General features: G+C 45.4%; 1 protein-coding gene across 1 annotated transcript in view; it reads right to left on the bottom strand.

Annotated features, from left to right (window-relative positions):
• Positions 1-3,771: 3,771 nt before the first annotated feature.
• The window catches only part of LOC146192583 (uncharacterized), a 53,692-nt gene continuing 29,789 nt past the window's right edge, over positions 3,772-27,674 (bottom strand). Inside the window, exon 4 of the mRNA XM_084602483.1 lies at positions 3,772-6,029. Within this exon, the coding sequence (XP_084458609.1) occupies positions 4,170-6,029 (1,860 nt within the window). The 3' untranslated portion in view covers positions 3,772-4,169. The remainder of the gene's footprint in view (positions 6,030-27,674) is intronic.

Consider the following 27,674-nt stretch of genomic DNA (forward strand, 5'->3'; position numbering starts at 1 on the left):
AAGATCCCCAGGTGGTCGAAATTATTCCGAAGCCCTCCACTACGGCTCCTCTTTCTCTCTTTCACTCCCATCTTCCTCCCTTCCCTTTCAGCGTGGTTGCGGTGTCTACAGAAAATAAGTGAGACAGTTACCGCGCCTTTCCCTTCCTATAAATAAATCGGTTGTGCACAGAAAACAAGTCAGACAGTTACCGCGTCTTTCCCTTCCTATAAATCAATCCATCAGCGGAGGTGGCTTAGCTACAGAGCCAGTACCAGGCCAGTGCATTTTTTTTCTTTCTTCCTACAACCACCACCACAACAACAACAACAAAAGCAGCAACATCGTCCGCGTACACCACCAACTTCACCTCGGCTACTTGTAACTTAAACCCATTAATAGTGCGTCGTTTTTCATTATTTTCATACAAAATTGTCTCAAAGTAAATACAAAAAAAAGAGGGCTGAGGGGAAGCCCTGCTGCACCAAACACTGCACGCTTATGAGGGCCCCCAGACTCATCTTTACGATCAATCTTGTGCAGTTTTGGTAAGCCAGGGCCACGCCATTGCGTTCGCACAACCCACAATGGACTGCAAAATTTCGTGAGCAACACAGCCGAATACTTTCTCGAAGTCAATCTGGAGAATAGCTCGCGACCATCCCAGTCATTGAAACATTCAACAGCACTTCGCTCATCTTTACGGCTCATCTTTCTCTCATTCCACTTTCACTCCCATCTTCCTTCCCTTACGGCGCGGTTGCGGTGTCCACAGAAAAACAAGTGACAGTTACCGCGCCTTTCTCTTCCTATAAATAAATCAGTTTTTTTTTACGCTTCAGAATATTTGCACGTGCGAACTGGTTTCGAAGGCGGCGTCGCTTAGCGCAGTGTAGGCACGCTGCGTTTTTGAGTACACCCCTTGTCGCTGCCGATCGCAGCGCCACCTTTGTTTGCAAACATGACGCTGTGTTTACAAAGGGGGCACTCGCGGAGCCGCAGCCGACTGGGGGTGAAAAATAAGGTTAGCGTTCATAGGAATACATGGAATCGAAATATTCCAAAGTCGTTTTCTCATTTCACGGGGCACCTGTGATGTCGTTATTCGGTACGAAGCAACTATAAACATCCTAGAACAGCTCGTCAAAATATGAAATCTCATTACCGAGGCGAGGTATTTTTAAAATACGTGAAACATGTTGCTGTGCGAGTTGGAAAGGCGACCCGTAGAAATACATGAAAACACAACTTACCGGAACATTTTTCTCATTTTGCAGAGCATCAGAAGTGGTGGCTGGTCGTTAAACGTTGACCATCACTTTCAAGAAATATGTGATAAAGTATGGTACGTCATTACGGAGACAGTCTACTTTTAAAACTCCCCAAATAACCTGTACAGTCGAGCCCACTTATAACGGCCCCACTTAAGACGAACTTTCGCTTATAACGAACGAGACCGGAGCGACCGCCAAAATATACATTACTTCAGTGGCACAAGATCGCACGTATAACGAACGTCCATGAGCGCTGCCGATCGGTTTAGTTACAGCGAACGGACGGTGTAAACCCGGCGCCCCGATACGAGATAACGATGGGCTCCCATCCCTTTTGGTCTGTTTTCGCAATCCTCCTTGCAAGCGAGCTACCCTTTGCTCGCCGACGCGGGCTGCCTACGAGTGTCGGCGCGTGGTGTGGCCTCCAAGGCCACGCTGCCGCCCCTCCTCGCAACATCCGCTACCCTCTCCTCTCGCCGCCCCTCCTCCCAACTCCGCTCCACTCTCCTCTCGTCATTCCCTCGTCTTCGCCTGTCTCCACGGCGCCGGCCGCCGGCATAGTCTTGGAAGCATGGAGGAAGGCCATGCGATAGGAGCGATGGTGTACCGTCCAAATGCACACGTGTCACAGAATGTATTAAGATACTGCGCCTTTCCTGCAAACCAATTATATGTAGCACTGCAACGAATGCCGACAAGAGGCTAATGATGGGAGGCATATTATAGGATAGGAAGGGTAGGCTTTAAGAGGCATCTAAGAGACCATCTAACTCGTTTGTGATGTTCATGCGCAGCTTATGCACTAGAAACACCACCACACCACAGTGGTCAAACCCGGCACATCCCACATGTATAATCACTGTTAATCTGGCCATGTCTAAAAAAAAAGCTGCAAAGCAGGATTGGATTCGATTGAATTCTTGGACTGGATGTGGCTAGCCAGCGTCACCAGTATTGCCTGGGCCCTGTACGTGATACGGACAGGAAGCAGAGTTGAAAGGCGCAGAAATGTGAAATAAGCATTCAATAGAGGGGTTCTCTTGCATGGGTAAGGGTGCTTGCTTGGAATTACGGCATGCCCGTTCTCAGCAACAGCACACCAGTAATGTTTCGCCACGCTCCCTAAAGGTATTGGACTCACACTGCAAAAGAAAGTGCTCATTCGTTCGATCGTTGAACACATTTATTCAAAAGAGGGAGTAGATATGACGGCAGTCCTGGGTGGCGCCCTCAGTCCAGGGCACCAGTTGAGCGTGCAGCCAGCCGTGCCTGCACTATGAGCCTCTGCTGGGCGGGCAGGTTGGAGTTGCAGAGCCCCGCTGGAGTAGCGCAGTGGTTATAGCGGTGGACTACAGTTCCCAAGGACGTATTCATTATTGATATAAACAGCGCGAACACGAAAACAAGGGACAAGAAACACGAAAGCCACAGTACAGCGCATGTACTGTGGCTTTCGTGTTTCTTGTCCCTTGTTTTCGTGTTCGCGCTGTTTATATCAATAATGAATAAGTACCAACTCGCCCAACAAAGTATCTTGGTATCCCAAGGACGTAGTATTAAATCCCGGCCTCGGCGGCCACTTTTCGATGGAGGCGAAAAGCAAGGCACCCGTGTGCTGTGCGATGTCAGTGCACGTTAAAGGACCCCAGGTGGTCCAAATTTCCGAAGTCCTCTACTACGGCGTCTCTCATAGCCCGAGTCGCTTTGGGACATTAAACCCCATAAACTAAACTAAACTAAGCAAAAGGAAGCTTACGGTATACTGGCGAGCGCAATCGGCTTCAAGCAATGAGCAAGAACTTCAGCCATGGATGACGACCGAGCACAGGATACTATAATTGGTGCACAGGGAAGGGAAGGTGCAGTATCTGTCAAACTTGTGCTGTAACACCTGAACAGCACCCCAAGGGAAGGAAAGTGGGAGTGAAAGCGGAGAGAGTAAGAGGTACTGTAGTGAAGGACTACGCAGTAATTTCGTATTTCGACCACTTGGAAACCTAACGTGCGCTGACATCATAAAGCAAACGGATGCCTCTCCGTTTCGCCTCCATAAAAACGCAGCCGGCGGCTGTAATGATTGACCCGGGAATTCCAGCGCAGTAGTGCGGCATATTAAACAGTGTACAGGAACAAGATATTTAGCATACTGTAAACGTATTAGCGTAAACATACACTGGTTTACAGGATCGCCTCTTATGCACGCCCAGTGGCTACATATTGTCCCACCCTCGCCAATGCCTGGGTGCAGCAGGCAACTAGTAACCGGTATATGTGTACAATAGCACATCTCCAATATGATAAAACTCAAATTTCGCAAGCAGGAACCAAATGATGATCAAAATGAAGAGAGTGAATTAAGATGTGCTTTACTGAAAATACTCTGCATCCATGCGTGGCTACACGGCACAATGCAGCACACACAAATTGGATAACCGCACCACGCTCAGCGTCAGCTTGCACATTTTCTAACAAAGCATGCGGTAGCTTCCTGGAAAGCCACAAAGACAAACACGGTAACCAATGACACTGTATGTTTTATGCTGAACAAACTTGAACTTCAAAAAGGCATAAAGAGAAACTCTGAATGCAACCATCAAACAACCTTTGTGGCAGTTGCTTTACATGAAGCCGGAGGGACAAATGACAATGCTCGCTCAAGCAACATGAGTGATCGTGCTTACACAATATTAAAATTACTATAACTCAACTTCACAGGATGCTTTCCTGGAGCTCCCAAGGGTCCACAACCACATTAAGAAAGGAACTTTACAGAACAATATTGCATCTCCCTGCAAGAACACAGAGGTCGCAGATGACTGCCCCTATCGTGTGCACCAAATGGAAATTCAAAACACACAAACATGTCAAGTCACACATCCCACAGTGGAAAATGATGAGGTCTCCAGCATCCACACATCACACTCGTTTCCTCTTTCTCAACTGTTTCTTCGGTGGCCCGTCCAGCACGTCGCTCAAGGTGAGGAAGGCACGCACGCACAGCCATGCATCCATTCCGAGCTGATCAATCTGCATTTTTTGGTCAGCCCGCTCGTGGCAGACGAGTTCACTGCGCACGACACCAGCTATTTGCCAGAAATCAACCTGCAAGCGCCGTTTGCACTCCTGAAACTTCACGCTCACTTCTGTGGGGCCCAGCTGGAGTTTCTGCTGAATTCTGGAAGCCACCTGCGGATGCCACCAGATGCGCTCGAAGGCGGTTGCCGCCCGCTTCAGGGTCGAACCTAACACGAAGCTCACGGCGCACTCAACTAGGGCCAGGTTGCGCCGCATCAGCTGCTGCACTGCATGCCAGTAGTGGTAGTTGTGAGAGTACTGCAAAATGTACAAGGAGGTGAGAGTGTAGCCATTGGAAAGCAGCTGATGCAGGCTGCTGAGCATACGGCTTGCCTGCAGGTTACCACAGAAGTAATAGAGGTGGTACACCTTCCTGCTAGCAGCCACCCAAGTACAAAACTTGTCGACATCATCTTCATCCATTTCCCAGTACCGGACAGAGAGCTTCTCTATAGTGTCATTCTTGCACAGGCTACCAACAATGATGTGTGCGAGCTCTTTTGAGATGTGAAACCTGAAGCATGCATTTTTCAGGACTCGCGTTGACGATAGGTAGCCTGCAATGAGTGTTGCGTCCTCTACCGTCACATACAGCCCATAGCTCAGACTCAGATCCAGCCCAGTGATGTGGTCATGCAGAGGCAGGGCTGCTATTACTTTGTGAAATGCTAGTCGGTCCAGGTTAGTTAACTTGTGAGCCTCTACCCCCCCACTCAAGAGCTTGCCATACGACTGCAGGGCCAACACAAATTCATCCGCATACCACAAACAAGTGTTGAGCTTCACCTTATTGCAAGCGTGCATGCTTTGCAGTGCTTGGTAAAATGACCCCGCATCATATATGCGGTCAAAGCAGAGCTGCTCTAATGTGTGGCAGTTAACAGCTTCTGTAAGAAGCTGGCGGTTATCGCTTTCACAGAAGGTCTGTGGCAGAGAAAGCCTTCGCAGAGAAGATGTCCTCTTCAGCGCTAATATGAAGGGAAAGGCTTGAGAAATTCTGCCAATCAAGTCAACAGCATAGCGGTGGATTGGGTCCTCCATCCCGCTCTGGTCATGTGGCAGTTCATGCAGCGAATCTAAGTCCCAATAGCAGGAAGAAACGTCCACCTCCAACAGAGATTTGCTTATGGCGATGAGACGAACAAAGGCCAGGGCAGTGACCAGGTCCAGGTGAAAGTGCTTAAGCCGTAGTACATTCAGCGTAGAGTTCCCCAGGAGCGCATTGAAAACAATGTCCACCTTCGATGACTCACAGTAACTGTGCTCAATGGTCAGAGTTCTTAACGTTTTGTTGCAAGAAAGAAAATGGTGGAACGCAGTTCCTTGTTGATCCGTCAGCACAGTGCCACCAACCATAAGTTCCTCTATGCTCTCATTTTTCTCCAGAGATTCAATAAGAGTTACAGACTTCCAAAAGAGTGAACAATTGGTGACATCAAGGACACGGAGTGACTTTGACTGGGCAACAATGCTAGCCACTGCGCGCTCTGCAACTTTGACGCCCTTGGAATAAAACTTGCGCCAATCCAAGGACAGCTCTGTGATGGACTCGATACCGCATATGCTACGCATGAGGTGACGCACTGCACTGTCTGTCAGCATACACCAGGTCACTCGAACTACTTTCAGCGTGCTCTTCTGCAAAGCGTCGCAAAACACCTTTGCATAGCAACTCACCACAGGATGCAGCTCATCAAGGGCCTGCAAATGGAAAAGAGCAGCATAGCAGAGCAATCATTCTTATACAGATCTAAGAGCTCCTTTCTCTAGCAATCTGCTTGGTAACAAAGACATACAGCACACCTCGCTTTGCTGCATAGTTGGCAGCTACAACACTGCTTAACAGAGGCACATGAGAAAACTGTACAAGTTTTGTTGACAGCAAAAATCAATTGCCAAGTTCTCTCAGTGGTGCTGTTTGTTACGAAGCAGCAGACAAATAGTGATCCTAAAATTGGTTTTAAGAACTGAGATGCTTTTTCCCCTGCCACCTCACTAAATTGTAGAGAAAACCAATATCATTACATATGGGCATTACAAGACTGCACTCAGCCATGTTGGCTCATTCCTCGATTCTCTTTTTGTGAAACTATTCCCCGCCTGAACTTCACCCCAGCGAGGACTTTGTGACCACTGTTCAGAAGCTTAAGCCCACAGCGATCTCACAAAAAAAAATCTTACTTTGAAGAAGCTGCACCTAGATGGCATAATATATGATTTCTCACAAGGACTCCATTTTGTTTTTAAAAGGAATAAAAACTGTCTTAACCATGCAATGTTTATCAGCACTACGGAAAGCCTGCTGTCTAAAGTGGACTTCTTAGGCACACTGTAGAAAACGTCTGAAAAGAATTTTGCAATCACTTTATACGCCCATTTTTATGTAGTCCCATGCTGGAAACCATGATCAGCGAGTGCAATGGTGACTGCACGTCGGCAAAAGTGCTGTATCAAAAATTCATATCTCATCTGCCACATAGTAGACTGGACATATTTTAGTACTTAGTAGTGCCCATTATCCACATCCATGGTTCTTGCAGACCAGGGAAGTATGATTAGTAGACATAAAACTTAGTGGTTACGGTTTCACCTAAAATTTAAAACAGTGCGGTGCCATCTTATGACAAAAGCTAAGAGCACCTAATTGGCGATGTGAAGTGAGTGTTGCTTCTTATTCAAGAGCACACTGCACTGAAGTGCATGAAGTATACAATCAAACTAACAGGCACTCACAAAAGAAAAACATAACACACTGTACATAAAGGAATTGGTGACAATTTCAGAGACATGCTCACATTGGGAACTAATGGTGACTGCGCATCGGCAAAAGTGCTGTATCAAAAATTGATATCTCATCTGCCACATAGTAGACTGAACATGTTTTAGTACTTAGTAGGGCCCATTTTTCGCATTCATGGTTCTTACAGACCAGGGATATAAACTGATCCCCTCATATAACACAGGTAACAAACGAAGCTAATCGCGTGCTCGGCTTTTATCTGCGAGCACTGCGTGCAACTCCCCCATAAGTTAAGTTACTAGCTTATCTAACATTTACTCGCCCCAAACTAGAGTATGCATGCGCTGTCCGGGATCTTTACCAAAATAACCTTTCCAGCAAACTAGAAGCTACACAAAACCGCGCGACATGATTCATATACTCGGCTTATTCCTATCATGTATGTGTCACTGAACTAAAACAAAATGCTCCCCTTACTAGCTTAGCACGCAAACGCAAAATTGCTAGACTCTGCCTTTTCAGAAGTTTTACCATCACCCCCTGCTCAAGTCTTTCATCAGCCCCGCCCCCCCATACCTCCAGCCGCACGAACCATGAAAAGACCGTTTACCCTCTGCTTGCCTGGACATCTGCGCATCTGTCATCTTTTTTTGTTCGCACCCCACGGGACTGGAATGACTTGCCAAACACTGTCATTCCATCCCATCAACCTTCAGATCATCTATCGAATGATTCATGTACTCGTCAACCACTCCCTCATGTAATACCGCTAAAATGGGGCCTTTGAGGTATCAATAAATAAATAAATAGCCAATAATGGCAGCATTTTGCCGCAAGACAGCCCTTGTTTTATGCAATTTTCCTACACATCTTACTCTCTATCCTACTCGTAAACTAATCTGAAATCTGGCAATGCCTAAAGTAGTATTGGTCGATTATACCAAGTGTCCCTGCTAGGTGTAATGAAGGATTTAAAAAAGATGGTGTGCCCTACCCCAGTGAATCCAGCTGTATTGAGAATCGCATGGCAGAATCTTCATTAGTTATTTCATACTCCAAACTGAGTTCAATAGTAAATAATTAGCCGACTTTTTAACTGTTGGCTTTCGGAATAAAGCACCAATACAGAAGTTGTAGATCACCTAGAATAACAGCCAAGTAAAATGTTCTACAAATCTATAGTCTACATAAGCTACCGTTTTCACCGTCCTTGAATGTGTTGTGTTAGCCATTGTGGTGCATAAGTCATGCTTAGATAAATGCGACAACTAGAACATTTCATCGCATACTGTTTATAGCACATCACAGTAATGTAAACAGGAGTAATGTGCCAGGCAGAGCTGGACTGAGAGGAGAAAGTTGACTTTTGCCATGCACGTAAACCCAGCGGTAGCATCATCTCAGAGGCCATTAACGGATGCGGGGTGCCCTCGTCAAGCACTGAAAGGCGAAATCGTCACTTGACATCACTCCTCTCTCCTTTCTTGCTATCCCCAATTTATACTTGTCCTCGCTATCCTTTCCCACAGAGAAGACGACGGCCAGCCAGAAAGCAAAATAAACAAAGACCTGTGACAACAAAAGCACCCCCTTTGTTTTCATTATGAGACAGTGTGCCACCACCACCGTGCTAGAGATGATGCACTACACGTAAACTATCGTATCGCATTACCTTTAGGCACTACGAAATGAAATGCAATGCGCTACTGTTGCCTTCATGTAAGCATGGATATTGGCAACTGAGGCCTTCATGTCAAATACAGGGTTGAATGTGGTGCCATGCTAAAAAATACTTTTTGTTAAGTTTCTTTAGAAGATTTGCTTTTTTTTTTAAGTCGAACGTGAAATTTCACATGGGCATTTCCTCATAGCAAGAAGCTTGGGCAAAATGAAATGTTTTCAACCGATTTAAAATGCCTGGTGACATGAGGTTCCATAGTGCACAACAAAAAAGAGACACAACAGAGCACTAACTTCCACTAAATTAATTTTTATTTCACTCAGACAGCTTTTACCCCTTTTTCCTCGGCACACACGAAGTTGATCAAGAGAGGGGTAATAAAAACATGCCTTTCTAATGCAGTCAATACGTCATGTACATGCCTATGCAGACAAGTTTCAGGAATCAAGTAGACTGCCTACAGGAAGCAGGTTACCCGAGGCACCTCATAATTGCAATAACAGAAAGCCTGCGCAAGCAGGTCAAAAGCACAAGGTTGACAGATAAAGGTGAAGATGTGAACAAGAAAATTGTGGTAATACTCTACATTCACAACCTTTCCCACGTGCTCAAAAAGATTGCACAGAAAATTGAGGTAAAAGTTTGCATGTCAGCACCAGAAAAATCTCGGTATGTGTAAGGTCACATGCCCCGATGACACTGATCGGAGTTTCTGCTCTATACGGCGTAAGAACCAGTTCGTGGCATGTACGAAGAATGTCTACAGGCTACCACTTTCTTGTGGCAAGTTGTATATAGGGCAAACAGGCCACTGCCTAAATAGGCGACTTAGTGAATACCACAGAAATGTTAAAGATGAGAGTTTGGGCAATTTGACTCGTCACTGCCGTGGTCACAAGTGCGTGTCAAAGTTTGAAGTTTGCTCAGCGATAGGCGAACATGGTGATGAAAAAACGAGAGAGATAATAGAAGCTGTGGCAATGGAAAAAGAGGGGTTGGAAAAGTGTGTTAGTAGTACTGTTTCACTATCAAAAGAAGAAAATATTTTCGGATTCGGGCCGTAGGCAATTGCATGAAAAGTGCTCACAGGCAGGTCGGTGTGTGCTTTTTGTTCTTGTGTGTTGACTCATAATGCGAATAACAAGATAAACATCGCTTGTTTCTGCATAAAGCTGTCAGAGCAAAATAAAAATTTGTTTAGTGGAAGTTTGCACTTGTGTTGCGTCTCCTCTTTTTATTTTTTTTTTAATCCGGTGGAGAATTGCGCGGCACCGGGATTTGAACCCTGTCCTCTTGCATGCGAGGCGGATGTTCTACTGCTACGCCACCGCCACCACTGTTGTGCGCTACAGAACCTCACGTAGGTTACCCACTAGCCGGAACCCTGACCCTTCTAAGTTAAAATGCTTCTCACTTCAAGTTTTGCACAATAGAAGATGGTAAATTGTTAGGTCATCTCCGCAAGCATCACATACAGGATTTTATTCTTTGAGAAGCTAAGTTTTGTGCAAGATGTATATATGACCAATGTCGAGGTGACATAGGATTACTCGATTAAGTGCTGTTGACTGTATGACTTTCATTCTTGAATATGCTTAACAAGGTGTAATTTGCTATTGATCATTATACCATGAAGCCTGCCATTTTGTTGTTTACTCGGTACAAGCTTCGTAAGTCTTTATGAAAAATGTTGATTTGTTTTATTACAGTGTTATGAGTATGGGCAGTGCATTCATCCGTGTTCTTAATCCCGTTGAGTCCCACGTGGCTAGGGACTCTGCGGAACTTCACTAAATATCCGTATTTATCAGCTTTTACTACAATGTGGATGTCATCTCCTAAGTAAAAATATGTAAATTTAATCAGGGTGGTGTAGTGGTAAGACACCCGACTACTGTGCCGGAGTACCGTTGAGTCCCACGTGGCTAGGGACTCTGCGGAACTTCACTAAATATCCGTATTTATCAGCTTTTACTACAATGTGGATGTCATCTCCTAAGTAAAAATATGTAAATTTAATCGGGGTGATGCAGTGGTAAGACACCCGACTACTGTGCCGGAGTACTCAGGTTCGAACCCGACCGCAGTGGCTGCGCTTCGATGGAGGCGAAACAAAGAGGTGTCCGTGTGCTGTGCGATGTCAGCGCACGTTAAAGATCCCCAGGTGGTCGAAATTACTCAGTAGCCCTGCACTACAGCTCCCCTTTCTCTCTTTCCACTTTGACTCCCACCTTCCTCCCTTCCCTTACGGCACGGTTCAGGTGTCTACGGCTACAAGTGCGACAGATACTGCGCCTTTCCCTACCTGTGAACCAATTATTATTACTTTATTATTATTATAGGAAAGGCACAGAATCTGTCGCACTGTCATGGTGGCTTAGTGGTTAAGGGGAGACAAGGGTCTTAAAACGAATTTTGTTATTTACTAACCAAATTTGATGAAACTTCCGATGAGTGTTGTTTTTTCTGCTGATTTCAAATATGCAAAAGTTTTCCTTCCGGAAAAATGTGTTGAATGCGTTGTCATGCTAAAATAATACTTTATAAATCGTGAATCAGATGTATTTCCAGTGCGGCCCATCAGTTGTCATTTTACAGATTTTCTGCAATGCCATCGCCTCAACTTTGCTGCATGCGCTGATAAGCCACCACTTGCTCGCCAAGTGCACTGGCGACAGTCGTCCTTCATCGAGGCGAGGGGTAACCACACTGCTTTCCAAGTGCAGCGAACAAGGACTGTGATGGAATGCCTTCATTCTCCAGGCACATCTCCTATCAAGCAAACTGCCCAATTGACAGCAGAGTCTGAAACATGCTTCGAAGGAACTGCTCAGAAAAGAGGGCGCCTTTCTTCTCAGCCTAGACAGTCACTGCTTTACAAGGTGGTTGTGAAGCCGCGTGAGTGCTTTGATGCTACAACCTTGTCACATCGTCTTCTTTAACCAACCCTTGACAAATGCCTTGGCATGACAAGATTTCAAAGCTTCACTATTCACCGCCCCACCAACGGTATAACTGTTTGTGTGTGCTCTTTCCTACGTTGATCGGCTCTGGGAATTGGAAACTCTGCCTGCCTCTGACACACCCGATACAACAGAGTTGGCAGTACAAGCTTATCTGGCATTTCGATTAAAGGATGCCCCCTATGGGGTAACAGCCTTAAATAACTCTCAAAATAAAAATATTTCATGTGACGATGCTACTTGAGCGTCGCCACACGTGTCGGGAAAAAAAAATCCACTGACTCTTCCCTGAAGCACTCTCCCAGACGCAACCTTCAGGTAATATAATGAGCTTTACTGAAAGCCAGTATAAAAAGCAGCATTAATGCTGTCTAGGAGCATATATTGCAACTAGCCGTTTTTCAACATGGTTTACAACTTCTGCCACTGACAATGCACCTGGAGTGAATTAATATAAACAGTCTTAGCTAAATAACCTTGTGGAATGAAAAATGTGCTGCAGGCTAGGCCAGCACCTTTTAATCGCCCTCAGCTCATCTCACCAGGGCTAGGAACCTCCACTCCTTTCAAAACTTTTTAAAGTTATTTAGCTGGGACACCTGGCAAACTGTGGATGCAGTTCTCAGCCTTTAGCCGATGCATGCCAGTGGGACTGCATTTGCTCTGACGAGAGCTACAGCGAAGGCCTGTGGTGCTGCCCTGTTGTCATACAACTGGACAATCCTGTCAAAAATCGGCAGTCTTGCATAGACATGGGCATCCTCACGAGGGTGAACCCTCATGAGGGCGTCCTCACCCTTATCCTCATGAGGATTTGACTTGGTGCGGGAAGGGTGAGGGAGGATGAGCACTGATAAACTTGTGAGGGTGAGGGTAAGGGAGGGCAAAGAAGGTGAGGTAAGGGAGAGGGCAAATGTTCCACAAAAAGCGTAGTTTCTGTATAAGAAAATGTATGCGGCAACACTAAAGGCACGGGTGAGCAAGCATTTTCTCCTCCACTGGGCCTGAGTTCTATAGAAAACAGATGTAATGGAACAGGGCACAGGCGCTATAGCTAGGCTTCGAAAGAAAAGGATATTTCATTTATTTATCCTTCATCTCATACCCTAGTGATGCCCTGAGGCAATAAATATCGATTAAAAAAATAATACACAGCAGAAACGGCGAAGAAGCAGGAACGAATGCCACACAACTGCTCTGGCGTTCATGGTGAAGAAGAGTCTAAGAATGACCCCAGCTGCAGGGAGTCACCGACAGAGATGTAGGTGTTTCCAGCCTCACAAAACATGATGGGACCGGCGAAGTACTCAGGACCACCGTTTCCAACTGCTAACATTTCTTTGCCATTAGGGAAATGCAGATCCAGAAAAAAAAAGCGCGTCCTAAAGAAAAGGGATGCACAGAAGAAACGTTAAACACAAAAGACCAAGGTTGGTTGATCTTATCTGCTGCGACCCTGCCACGCGTCTTTTTTTCTTTCCTGTATGTAGTAGCTTGCATGAGGTCGATGCATCAGAAGGTATTTCTTGACTGCCTGGGCAGCAAAGCTTTGCATAGAGCTTTCATAAGCTGTGCAAATCCCAATTCGCAGCAAAATTAAGGGAAAACAAACAACAGCGAATTTGTGCTGATAAAAACCCCAATAAAATAAACTGCAGTTCAACATCTGATGTAATCGTTGTCATGTGTTTGCAAAACAAAACAGCAGTGAATCTGTGCTGACAAAAGCCCCAATAAAATAAACTGCAGTTCAACATCTGATGTAATCGTTGTCATGTGTTTGCAAAACAAAACAGCAGTGAATCTGTGCTGACAAAAGCCCCAATAAAATAAACTGCAGTTCAACATCTGATGTCATCGTTGTCATGTGTTTGCAAAACAAAACAGCAGTGAATCTGTGCTGACAAAAGCCCCAATAAAATAAACTGCAGTTCAACATCTGATGTAATCGTTGTCATGCGTTTGCAAAACAAAACAGCAGTGAATCTGTGCTGACAAAAGCCCCAATAAAATAAACTGCAGTTCAACATCTGATGTAATCGTTGTCATGTGTTTGCAAAACAAAACAGCAGTGAATCTGTGCTGACAAAAGCCCCAATAAAATAAACTGCAGTTCAACATCTGATGTAATCGTTGTCATGTGTTTGCAAAACAAAACAGCAGTGAATCTGTGCTGACAAAAGCCCCAATAAAATAAACTGCAGTTCAACATCTGATGTAATCGTTGTCATGTGTTTGCAAAACAAAACAGCAGTGAATCTGTGCTGACAAAAGCCCCAATAAAATAAACTGCAGTTCAACATCTGATGTAATCGTTTTCATGTGTTTCCAAAAAAAGGAGAATTTTCTTATTTTTACCATGTTTTGCTTTGTTGTGGATTAGCAAAAACAGTCATATCGTACATTAAATATGTACGGCATGTAATTGCAACACATTCTCTTTTTTGTAATTGCTATAGCATTAGGTTTTACTTTTTCCGTCTTCTTAAGACAATTTTTTTCAGAGGCGTTTTAATATTGTTGGGGAAGTAATAGTATGTGAGCAGTGAGTACAGGGAAAAAAAGAGTTGTTTCATTTCCAGTATCCGTTTGCATTTCGTGTTAACCTGCTGAAGTCCTTACTGGAGTATCGATTTATAGCTCCATTCTGTAGTCAGAACAAGTTTCATGCACTGTAATGCCCAACGATTATAATGCCGAATGTTATGACAGACTCATGCATGAGAGGGTATGACAGTGCTCAATCAGGTTCTATAAATCTTTGCTGAATGCGCTTTCAGGTTTGGCTTCGCCTATAATGATGCCAGCGCAAGGATGCTTGCAGTTCTTAGCTTTATATATTGCTGTCCGCAGAATCCAAGCCTGCTGGAGGTATCAGCCTTGCTAAGAAAGTTATTTTAAACCACTAGTTAGCTCAACCCAAGCTTCTTAAGAATGGTATGGCTAAAAACTCCCTGCATGCCTCTCTTGAATAATCCTGCCTACATGAAACGACACACAGCATCAGCATCTGGCTGAAAACATTGATCAATGCAAGATTTTCCTGTGAAGTGGTCATCCTTGTTTAAGAGGCCCTTGCCAGTGATGCTACGGGTGTAGAGAAGCACTGCCGCTGTGAAAAAGTACAAACTACAAGGCCTGTAGTCATTTCATATTGCTATCAAGTTTCTCAATGCCGTCGTAGTCGTCTTTACTGCACCCCAAGAACTGGCTGGCTGGCATGTGCAATATGGTGCAGCATCAAGTACAAGCTGGCCTGCAGCATCAAGCACGTAGGCAGGTTCATCCTGTGGGAGAGTACCGTCGTTTACCAGATATCACTATCCTGTCAAACGCTACATGGGACAAATTGGATACTGCAGAAACATTACACTTCAGGAGCACCACGCAGGAGTAGGCACACTGGCGAGGGGTGGGCAACTGGCCGTCCACTGTGACCATTGCCGTGGTTCTGTTTCGCGGAATCAAGGCGCACGCCTCAGTTACGTGAAACGACAATCTTGAAGTTCGTGTCCAAATTCAGCAGCAAAATTAAAGAGCCCGGTAGAATCTGCATTGGAGTAATGTGAAAGCATGGATGCTGCTGTTGCTTGCTTCTGGCTGCTTCTAGTAGCTTAATTTACTTCTTGTTTACCTATTTTAGTCTTCGGTACTTTCAAATTGCGTGCCACTCCCTCCCTATGCCCTTTTTCGGCTTTACTTCTGGTTGCATGACGTCGCATTAATTCCCTTCTTGTAAACCCATTTGAGTCTTTGGTACTTTCAAATTGCGTGCCAATACCTTCCTATGTGAGTGCCAATACTCACCTATGGGGCTGAAACGTGGAGGCTAACCAAGAGAGTTCTACTTAAGTTGAGGACAACCCAGAGGGCTATGGAACGAAAAATAGTAGGGGTAACATTAAGAGATAGAAAGCGTGCAGAGTGGGTCAGAGAAATAACTCAAGTTACCGACATTCTAGTAGAAATTAAGAAGAAATGGACATGGGCAGGACATGTAGTGCGAAGAGAGGATAACCGATGGTCGCTGAGGGTAACAAACTGGATTCCAAGGGAAGGAAAGCGTAGCAGGGAGCGGCAGAAAGTTAGGTGGGCGGATGAGATTAAGAAGTTCGCAGGGGTCAAGTGGATGCAGCTAGCACAGAACCGGGTTAAGTGGAGAAATATGGGAGAGGCCTTCGCCCTGCAGTGGGTATAATCAGGCTGATGATGATGATGATGACCTTCCTATGCCCTTTTTTGGCTTTACTTGTTACATGATGTCACATTCTTGACGTCACCCTAATTGACTGCCTTAACTATTTTAATATTCAATACTTCCAAATAGCGCGCCAATCCCTTCCCATACCCTTTTTCGGCTCTACTTCCAGTTACGTGACGTCATATCCTTGATGTCACTATAATTCACTTCTTGTTTACCCATTTTAGTCTTTAGTACTTTCAAATTGCGTGCTAATCCCTTCCTATGGCCTTTTTCGGCTCTACTCCGGTTGCGTGACATCGCATTAATTCACTTCTTGTTTACCCATTTTAGTCATTGGAACTTTCAAATTGCGCACCGATCTTTCCTATGGCGCCTTTTTTGGCCCTAATTCCGGTTGTATGATGTCACACCTTTGAAATCACATTAACTCCCTTCTTGTTTACCCATTTCAGTCTTCGGTACTTTCAAATATCGCGCCAATCCGTTCCTATCGCCTTTTTCGGCTCTACTTCCGGTTGCGTGACGTCATATCCTTTACGTCACGCTAATTGACTGCCTTAATTAACTACTTTAGTCTTGGAGGCAATTGCAGCCCAGGTTGGCATGGCGATAGTGTGCAGCGGGTACAAAGTGGCACTAAAGGACGTCTTCGTATTTCACGGAGGGCCAGGGCACGTTTACTTTAGTCTTTGGTACTTACTAGCTTTCAAATTGCGTGCCAATCCTTTCCTATGCCCTTTTTTAGCTCTACTTCCGGTTGCGTACAATATGAACTGGAGGGCTAGTTGCTCTGACATCTTCAAGTGGTGCAGCGCAACGGCACGAAGCCTAGACCAGAGAATGAGACAGACACAGCGCTGAACTAACAACATAAGTTTATTCAGGGTGCCAACACTATATATACCCTGGCGCCGCAGAAATAACATGAAATGAAAACATGGGACAGCAAAGTCAACCCGTATCACTCTGGCATGCAGATATTTTCAAGTCCGGCAATTATAGGATAGCAGATAGTTGAGCTCTTTCTCTGATATGGCAACGGATGGTGTGCTGACACAGTTCGCACCAAGCTGCTTAATTTCCGATGCCTCAATGATCTCCCTTGTTAACTTATCTTTGTGGGTGGTGACAATCTGGCTTTTGTTAAATAAAGGATAACACAAGCAGTCACGACAGTGAATTCTTATGTGGCAAGCAGCATTCTTACCATTAGTGCGATGTTCCCTAAGTCTGTCATTCAGACAACGGCCAGTCTGTCCAATGTACGAAGAACCACAGGAGAGGGGGATCGGGTAAACAACATTATTTATACAACACACATATTTGCTGAGATGATTTTTTTTACAATTGTTAACATCATCTTCTCTATTCTTACCAGTTCTATTCACACGCGAGCACATGGAACTTAATCTGACAGGGGCTGAAAACACCACATCAACACCAGCTCTTTTTCCTATTCTTTTCAAATTATGGGACAGAACATGGATATATGGTATAACGGCCACATTCTTTTCGACGTTACTTTGTTTGACCCTGTCACCAAGTTTTAGCTTTTTTAACATTCCTTCTGCTACTGAAGCAAGCATCTCAAGAGGGTATTCTGCCTGAACAAGCCTGTCTACTTGACCTGAAAAACTGCAGGTAACTTTGTGGGTGCAGGATTTTTTCACAGCACTGCTTAAGCATGACGTCACCATGCCACTTTTAACTAGTTTCGAGTGAGCTGAGCTGTATGGAAGCAATGGCTTTTCATTTCTGGGCTCAAATGACCATCAACAATGAACAGCGGTAATATGCAATGTCAGGTCCAGAAACTTTATAAGACCGTTTGCTGGCACTTCGTGCGTTATTTCAAGTGGCGCCATAAGATCAGAAAAAACATAACAAAGGTAATCCACGTTGTTTGTCAAACCTGGCCAAGTCACATTCTACTAAAACAAGATAATCATCAACAAACCTAAACAAACTAACATTTATACCCACAAGACGTTTTTCGAGTACCTTGTCAATCATTGCAAGATAAATGTCGCTGAGCAATGGCACGATGCATGAACCAATGCATATCCCTTTCTTTTTTTATAAAAATTTTCCTTTCTATTCGGCATAGGTAGATTGACATCGCATCCTTTAACGCCACATTATTCACCCATTTTAGTCTTCGGTACTTTCAAATTGCAAGCCACTCCCTATGACTTTTAGCTCTACTTCCGGTTGTGTGACTTCACATCCTTGACGTCACCCTAACTGACTGCCTTAATTAACTACTTTAGTCTTTGGTACTTTCAAACTTTCAAATTGCGTGCCAATCCTTTCTTTTTTGGCTAGACGTCAGGTTGCATAACATCACATCGTTGACATCACCACGACTAATTTAATTAATTGTTTTAATATTTGAGACATTCAAATGTAGCGCCAAGCCATCGGCTAGTGAGACCATTTTCACCTTTACTTTTGCATTTTTGCCTCTAATTATTTACCTAATTAACTCATTGACCTATTTTTTCGGACAAATTACGTCACCCTCTATTGATTAACACCACTCATACCTCTACCACTTCTTAATTACTCAACTGCTGCGAACACGATTCTTCATCTTTGCCTCTAATTAATTACCTAATTAACTTATTTGGCCTAATTTTTTTTCAGTCACAACATTCGATTGACACTACTCATTAACTTCTAGCACTTCTCAATTACTCCCAGCTGCTGCGGACAACATTTACATTTTCTGCTTGGAATTACCCAATTAACTTATCGGCCTAATCATATATCGGCCTCTTGTGTTGGCAAGTGAAACTTCGGTTGCCTTATCCGGTGAAGATTTCCTACACACGCCAGCGTGACAGTGTTCTTACTTCGTCATCACTTTGCCAAGATCAGCTTCACTGTAGAGGTAGACCACGTTTATATCAGTTTTCAACGTCTCATCGAAAACATTGTTTTCTGTGCTTCGTACGTCACGATACATAACGAAAAAGTGATGGTGGTTCAATGCTGCAGAAATTCCGCAACTGTTAAATTGGTGTTTTTAACTGACACAAAGCAGAGTTCACATTCGAGGAAAGCTACAAAACATCTTTTTACACTCGGCGATCGAAGTCTGCATGGGCCGGGCCCGACCCGCTATAAAAATGCTTTTTTTACCTAATGAGGTGGGAGGGTGACATCAAAATTGAGCCCTCCAGGCCACTTGGACCTCGAGCAAGACCTGCGGCCCCAAATCCACACAGGTACTTTCATTTGGCTTGGTTAAAGCGGTCTGTAATATCGTAGCTTACAGCTTCATTGAAATGTTTTAAGTGTTCTAAATTTTATTCACATACAGAAGACTAACTGGTATGAAGTACTTTTATGCATGTTGCCAAGGCGAGAGTCGCACCAGAGAACACCTGTTTTGCATACTGTTAAAGTATCTGCAAGGTCCGAACAAGAGGAAAACTTCGGAGAAGAAACATTGAGAGTTTGCATGATACCTACTCTTGAGCACGCAACACTACCATTCAGCATCTCACACTCACTCTAAGACTGACTACATAATAATAATAATAACAAAGCAGACAGTTGAGGTTAAATTAAATCCAATTCCACATTATCATGGTATTCTCTAACTGGCAGGTTGAATCATGACAGGACTGCATTTTCATTCTGCTTAGCCATTTCTGTAAAGGGGCCTCCTCTCTTCCGTGAATTCCGCGTGTTGTTCTGCAAGCATTTGCTCGCTTCTCGCATGAGCGATATTCCTGCTTTCAGGTAGCGTCCTGTCCCTTTGTCTGCATTGTGCCAAACACACGCATACACCATGTGTGTGTTGCTAAACTAACTAAAAACAAAGCAACGAAAGCCACTATGTTAAAACAGCGCTAGAACACGGACAGATAGAAAGAGACGAACACAAATTCATTCATCTGTCAGTGTTCTAACGCTGTTTTAACATAATGTTCGACCAACAGGCCCAACAAGCCACTCTGAAAGCCACTACTGGTACTAGGCCCGGAAGATGCCCAATTCTGCAGAGTACAGGGTTGTAGCACGCTTTTCCAGATGGCGGTTCCCGCATTTCGGATCTCCCAACAGTGCCACAATCCCGTGAAGTAAAAGCCACGCATGTGTTTACCCATGTATGGGCTCCCCCTGCTCACAATACCCTCTCTCCCCCAATACCTGCTCTATACTGAGGCGACAGAGTTTAGCGAAAATGGGGAAAATACCCTTTCTTCCATATTCTTTCTGCGAGCGTTGGTGTGAGGATGCAGTAAATGTTTGTGTAAGAATTTTCACTGTACTCTTATTACGCAGCTTGTTCACACATTGGCGGCTATACCACAAGTGCCTACTTATCGGTACTCGATGATGTAAGCTGCGATACCGAGCATTGCTTCTGCGCAAGCTTGTGTACAGGTGGGTGCCACACCATGGTTTCAGTGCGTGATTGCGTTGGAAAGGCGCATGGCAGAGGCTTAAGAGCAGGCAAGTGTTCATTAGAATTGGCCTGCCTGCGTAAGTACCGAAAGCGTCCCTCAACGGACTTGAAATAAGTTGTATTTGAACAGCGATGAGAAATAACACTTTTTGGGATGAAAGAAATAATTTTATTTTTTTCATTTACATGCCGTGATATGAAGAGAAAGAATAATGAAGACTGGCCCTAGATATTATTATCCAGAGGGTGGCTGGTCAAGCTATCAAGTTTACTCCATATTTTATGTGCTGTTATTAAAATAAAGTGATGCAATTACTCCCTCTGCATTCAACGTCATGCGTAGTACCAATATACACCTGATTTTTTAAAGTGCTGAACTATGGGCACCTTGCAGGAGTAACTCTCACTGAGATGTGCGCACCCCACGCAGCGCGAAGGAGATTTTTGTAGTGGCCGGTGCTCCCGGCCGTGCCGCTGAGACGCGGCAGATCTGCTATGTGTGGGTTGCATTAGCCGTTCGTTCTTTCTATTCGTGGCATTCTATGGTCACAAATAAATTGCTAGGTTGCAGTCACTGGGTTGCACACATTTTCACTGACCTGATAAAATAGTTTTCACGTCCCCAAATAAGCTTTACGAAGCAAAGCAACGCTAAGTTTCGATCGCTGCCGTCCAACGAGCAAAGGAGCTGGCAATCATGCTCGGATTTGCTGCATCCAGATTTTCCACGAAGCGTTTTTTCCCAAAAGAAGACAGAACACACTGCCTTCACCTGCTTTAGCAGTCTTTCTCACCTCGTCAAAAAAAAAAAAAAAAAGAAAAAAAAAAAGAAATTGGCCAACTAATAGGCATCTTCATTATGTGGATGATGCCAATTGGCATGCCCAACGAATGGAATTCGCATCTACTGGGACCGCCGTGCGCGCCCAGTGGGCGGCTGCGCTTGTGAATGCAGTTGATCATTGCATAATATTTATGTAAGCTGTCCTGTGGTCTATATTTCCCTGTCTACAATAGCTTGCATGAGCACCAGTCATATACAGGGTGGGTGGGCCTTCATCAGGTGCCGATACACCTTTTGTCTGCTCTTCCCGTTTTCATTTAATGAACACCAAACGAAAATGTGAAAAAAAAAAAAAGAAACCTCCCTTATCTGATATCGATGTTCCAGCTATCTGCTTCGCCCTCCTCTGTTGACGTGATTCATAATGCCCCTGTCTGCCATTCCATGCACATTTCATTTAGTTGTATTAATGACACATCGATGTCTACTGAGCTGTTCAGCCTCAAATGATGAACTGTTTCTCATGCCATACTGCTCTATTAAGACTAGTAACACTGATAAACGTTACTTTTCTTTTTACTTATTCGTGGACGCTCTGAACAGATCTTGCATTCATTACATGCCAACCTGCTCCTAGCAAGTGGTTGCGAGCGGCTGGCTGCCACCTGTTATCTTCCTGTCCTAAATTAATTTCGTAGCAAAGGATTTCAAAGTACGGTTAGAGAGGAAATAAGTATAGTAACAAAAACAATTACTAGCATTTATGTCAGGATTTGAGCAGGACATTCTTTCAACAAAACAAAAAAAAATAGGCATGCTACAATTCCCATGTACCTGTCAGAGGGGAACACATGCATCTGTAATAGAAACCCTACATCACTTGTTGTGCCCTGCCATAATGTAGTTTTCCATTCTCATAGCTGTGTCAGCGACCGCCACCGCATGGACAGATTGATCAGTGTGGACCCGCCATCCTTTCCTTTATTATGGTAACCGCCTCACCAGAAAGACAGCTAAAAGTTTTAAAAGTCTTCTGCGTACAAGTGCCAGCGGCATTGTTAAGCCACAATAATTGTTCTTGAGTTTTCAGGCTTTTTTCGTTTCTTCAGCTCCAGCTTCATTCATTCCTATTTTTCTCCCATACTTGTTCCATCCTTCTCCGCCGCTCAATTCCTTGCAACTTTCCGTTTTTTCGTTTATTTTTTTTTTTAGCTAGTCCCGCTTGGGGCGTTCGAGGCTGGCTTTGTGTGAAGCTGCACCACACGTGGGAGGAAGGGTGTTCGCCACAAACGTTTTTGTATTTTTTTTACATTTTTACCATGTTTTTGTATACCCCTCCCCCTTTGTTTTTTGCTGGACGTTTTTCTAATGCGAGCGCTTCTTCTGCCGTCTTCCGTTTCTCATGTTTCCAGCCCCATCTCGTGTCGTGTGGATCCCGGATTGTCCACGCTTCACTGCATCACTCCAGTTGGCCAAAACTGGCACCATTTCGCAGCGCAGACCCCAATTACATCCCCACAGCCGCATCTTTCAAGCACTCGCCCTGCCCAGGTGGCTGCGCCGACCACTACAAAAATCCTCCGCCGCCCACTCGTGGCGCTGCCTGTTCGCCGCGCAATGCTGCCCCCAGAGTTTCTGCACGGTGCCCATAGGCTCAATCTTTACTAAGCGCATGTTATTTTTTGTCTGTTTCAAAATGGCGCACCTTATCTCTCAACATTACTAGAAGCTGCATGCAGCCCCCCCCCCTCTTTCCATACTCATCCTTTCCCAACCCTCGCCTACGGCGAGAGGAGAGAAGGGGGAGGGGGGCGTCGTCAAGAGGGGCTGCCTGCAGTGGGGGAGCGACAAAGGGATTCTGAAAGAGCGGGGCTCGAAGGCGGGGCAGGTAGCACCTTTGCAATACAGCATGGGAATAGCGGCCTGAGTTTCGACACTTTCTAGTTTCGTGCGCACCCCGGGTACAGTGTTCGACAAGGCTGTAGCTGGAACGTTGGTAGCCAGGGTGCACTTCAGGCCCGAGAGCTTTGGCTGGCAGCGCTTCGTTTGAAGACTGGCTCTGCACAAGAACAGTTAGCCACACTGCATGGGAGGAGATAGATAAAGCACAAAGCAAACAAGTTACCGCTGGGCTTCGCTCCCTATGGCAATGCGCAGACAGGCTAGACTCCTTCACAGCGATGGAAACTGTCATTAGGAAAGCTGTTTGAAAAATACTATTCCGCTCGGCGGGCAGACCACACACTCCTAGTAATGCTGGTCCACAGCTAGACTCGAGCAGCGGCTGTGGCTGGTCTTATCAGATCTCCCTGAGGCGCCGGATGGAGACACGGGTTCATGTAGCAGCATTGCTCTCCGAAGAATACACACACTCCCCCACCGTTCGTTCCTTTGTCGCTCTCTCTGTCCAAAGTAAGGGTCTTCCTTCAGCCCAGTCTCCAAATAAAAAAAAAAAACAACAGTAAGCAGAAGGAACGGCTGGGCAAGCTCTTGAGCTTGTGTTGGTGACTTGCTGTGTAGCTCTCAATCGGACGTACACTCAATGTTGACGCTTCTGTTGAAAACAACACTTTGGTGCGCTGTTGCAAACTCTATAGGCTCAAGAATATCCGTGTACAATGTGCGCAGTTTCCATTCCGGCTGTCTTCACATATATTTTCGGGAAACGTGCGGTCCAAATGAAAGGTGTGTACGACGCCATACAGATTCGAGGTGAGTTTCATTCTTTTGCAGCTCTTGGCTTCACAGTGCAGGCTATCCGGTTTCCGCCTTTTGTATATACGGGTACTGTCTGGAACTAGCAGATAAGGAGATGTGAACATAGGCAAACTAACGTAGAGGGAGTTGGTTCATGTGCTGCTTTTCAATCCCAGTTCTAAGAGCTGCTTTTTTTTTTTTTTTTTTTTTTTTTTTATAAGCCGGTCTAGATGCGACCTAGGAAGCATAATCAAACCTTATACTACATGAAATGCTGGCCTGTTCACCTTGCACGTCGTACTGCTCTAATTAGGCGCTGTCTTGTTCTGCTCTCGCTTAACTTTAATAAGAATTAGAAAAAAAAAAAAAAAATGAGCTTGCACCATGCACTGAGGCGGCGTTCGTGAAAATCAGAAGTGAAACAGTGCTAAGTGTTTCACTTTCCATTTCTTGTAGTATGTTCCTGGAGGAAGTCAGATGTGATCAGAGCAAATAAAACAGGTAGACAAGAATCAATCTAGACAAATAAGTGGTGCATACCTATGTTAATGAATGGGCCAGAGAAATAACTTGAGTTATTGACATTCTAGATGAAATCCAGAAGAAATGTCCATGTGCAGGGTATGTAGTGCAAAGAGAGGAAACGATGGCAGCTAAGGGTAACGAATTGAATCCCAAGGGAAGGAAAGTGTAGCAGGGGACGGCAGAAAGCCAGGAGGGCAGATGAGGTTAAGAAGTTTTGCAGTGGTCAAGCGGTTACAGCTAGCACAGGACCGGGTAAGTTGAGAGTAATATGAGAGAGGCCTTCGCCCTGCAGTGGGCATATTCCGGCTGATTATGATGATGGTGATGCTGACTTAGTTCTCCTCAGAATGGAGTAAAGATATCAGCTGCAGCCATCTGTGCTCCTTTCCTTTTTCTCCTCTTCTGTACTGTTCTCGATCAATAATCCTTATCGCGTATCCGGTGCAGAACACCAGGTAATCCAAAAGGAGGTTGATAAGATACTCGCTCAAGACATCATCGAACCCTCGACGAGCCCGTGGGTATCCCCAGTCGTTCTGGTTAAAAAGAAAGACAGCAGTTGGTGCTTTTGCGTCAATTATCGCCCTCTCAACAGTATCATTAAGACGTCTACCCTCTTCCCAGAATCGATGATGCCTTAGATTGCCTCCATGCAGCTAAATACTTTTCTTCCATCGATTTACGGTCCGGGTAATGGTAGATCGCTGTTGGCGAGCAGGACTGTAAAAAAAACGCATCTGTCACACCAGACGGCTTGTACCACTTTAAAGTCATGCCGTTTGGTCTCTGTAATGCACCGGCGACCTTTGAACGAATGATGGACTCCCTTCTAAGCGGATTTAAATAGACAACCTGCCTGTGCTACCTCGACGATGTCGTCGTTTTCTCGCCGCGCTTTTCTTCGCACCTTGAACGCCTCACCAGTATTCTCAATCTATTCCGTACAGCCGGCCTCCAGCTCAATTCATTGAAATGACAGTTTGGTTGCAGCGACCTGTTCCGGCAAAAATTCACGCCGTCAAAGATTTTCCACATCCCCAGTCTTCAAAGGATGTGCGCAGCTTTGTCAGCCTCTGCTCATACTTTCGCCGCTTTATCAAACATTTTGCCCATATCACTCGTTCTCTCACCGACCTACTTAAGAAAGACACCGCTTTCATGTGGGGCCCTGACCAGCAAGGTGCGTTTTCAACGCTTATAAGCTTACTGACTTCTCCCCCTGTCTTGGCTCATTTCGATCCCTCAGCTTCCACTGAAGTTCGAACAGACGCCTGCGGATATGGGATCGGTGCAGTGCTGACTCAACGCCAACATGGCAATGACCGCGTCATCGTATATGCTAGCCGCCTTCTCTCCAACGCCGAACGCAATTATGATTACTGAACGCGAGTGTCTCGCCCTTGTATAGGCTGTCGCTAAATTCCGATCTTACTTTTTCGGCCGTCAATTCTGAGTTGTAACAGACCGTCATGCGCTTTGTTGGTTGTCATCTCTGAGAGATCCCTCCGTCCGTCTTGATCGCTGGGCTTTGCGCCTTCAAAAATACTCCTGCAACGTTATCTACAAGTCGGGGCGCCTTCGTCAAGATGCTGATTGTTTGTCTCGCTATCCTGTAGAGCCCCCTGATCTCAGTGACACAGAAGATATTCCCTGTGTCTTCACCCTCTCCAATCTCGCCAACATAGCAGGTGAGCAGGGCAGCGACCCATCTTTAAGAGCCATCACTGAAGGCCTGACATCTGGAAGAACAGATTCTTCTCTACAACGTTTTGTTGTACAGGATGGAGTGCTCTACCGCCGTAACTTTCATAATGACGGTCCTCCCCTCCTCTTGGTGATTCCCAAAAAGCTCCGCTGCTCTGTTATTGAAGAACTCCACGACCTGCCCACAGCTGGCCATCTCGGTGTGTCTCGCACTTACGACCGGGTGCGGCAACGTTTTTTTTTTGGCCGGGGCTATACCGCAGTATCTGCCACTACATCGCAGACTGCGACAAGTGTCAGCGTAGGAAAAAACCATCGCGGCCACCAGCTGGCCTTCTCCAACCATTTACGTACCCCTGGAACCATTTTATCGTGTTGGGCTTGACCTTCTTGGCCCCTTCCCAACGTCACGGTCGGGTCACAAATGGATCGCAGTGGCAAACGATTATGCAACACATTATGCCATCACACGAGCTTTACCCACAAGCTGCGCTACGGATGTCGCTCACTTTCTTCTACAGAGCGCCATTCTCCATTACGGCGCTCCTCGTCAATTAATCACCGACCGCGGCCGCTACTTTTTTTTTTTTTCTTAAGAACAGCGCGACTTCGACAAGGACGGAAGGAAGACAACACGGACAGGCGCTGACTTGCAACTGAAGTTTATTGCTCGGAACGTGATAATATATATATCAGGCTCCAAACAACAAGAGAAAACACAGAAGCGATACACATTTGATTAAACACTAGAAAACTCGTGCGATGCCACCACGTCACTTCCCTGTAGCTAGATATCTAAGCTCCTTTGCTGACAACGCTAAGGACGGGCTGCTGACACAGGCGTCATTTGAGGCCGCACAAATCGCATGGTCAAATGACGCCTGTGTCAGCAGCCCGTCCTTGGCGTTGTCAGCAAAGGAGCTTAGATATCTAGCTACAGGGAAGTGACGTGGTGGCATCACACGAGTTTTCTAGTGTTTAATCAAATGTGTATCGCTTCTGTGTTTTCTCTTGTTGTTTGGAGCCTGATATATATATACTACCACGTTCCGAGCAATAAGCTTCAGTTGCAAGTCAGCGCCTGTCCGTGTTGTCTTCCTTCCGTCCTTGTCGAAGTCGCGCTGTTCTTAAGAAAATGGCATACCAACTCGCCCAAGCATCAGCGCTACTTTTTGTCCCGAGTTGTTGAAGACATCCTGCGCTCATGTTCTACGAAGCATAAGCTCGCGACTGCGTACCATCCCCAAACCAACGTCCTTACCAAGCGCTTCAAACGCACACTTACGGACACGTTATCCATGTATGTATCACCTGATCCCCAAGACTGGGACCTCGCTCTTTCATATGTGAGCTTTGCTTACAATTCTTCCAAGCACGACACAACTGGTTATTCACCCTTCTTCCTGCTCTTTGGCAGGCACCCCGCTTTACCTTTGGACACGCTAATTCCTCCTGCTGGCCGCCCCATAACTACCTACGCAAGTGACGCCATTGCGCAAGCCACTGAAGCGCGCCAAGTAGCCCGTAGTCAGCTCCTCACCTCTCAGACTTCTCAGGAGTCTGCCTACAATAGGCGACATCGCCACGTAACCTATGACCCTGGGTCCTTGGTTCTTTTATGGTCTCCT

This window comes from Amblyomma maculatum, chromosome 4 (assembly GCF_055883805.1).
Source record: "Amblyomma maculatum isolate TAMU_Amacu chromosome 4, ASM5588380v1, whole genome shotgun sequence".
Classification (NCBI taxonomy): domain Eukaryota; kingdom Metazoa; phylum Arthropoda; class Arachnida; order Ixodida; family Ixodidae; genus Amblyomma; species Amblyomma maculatum.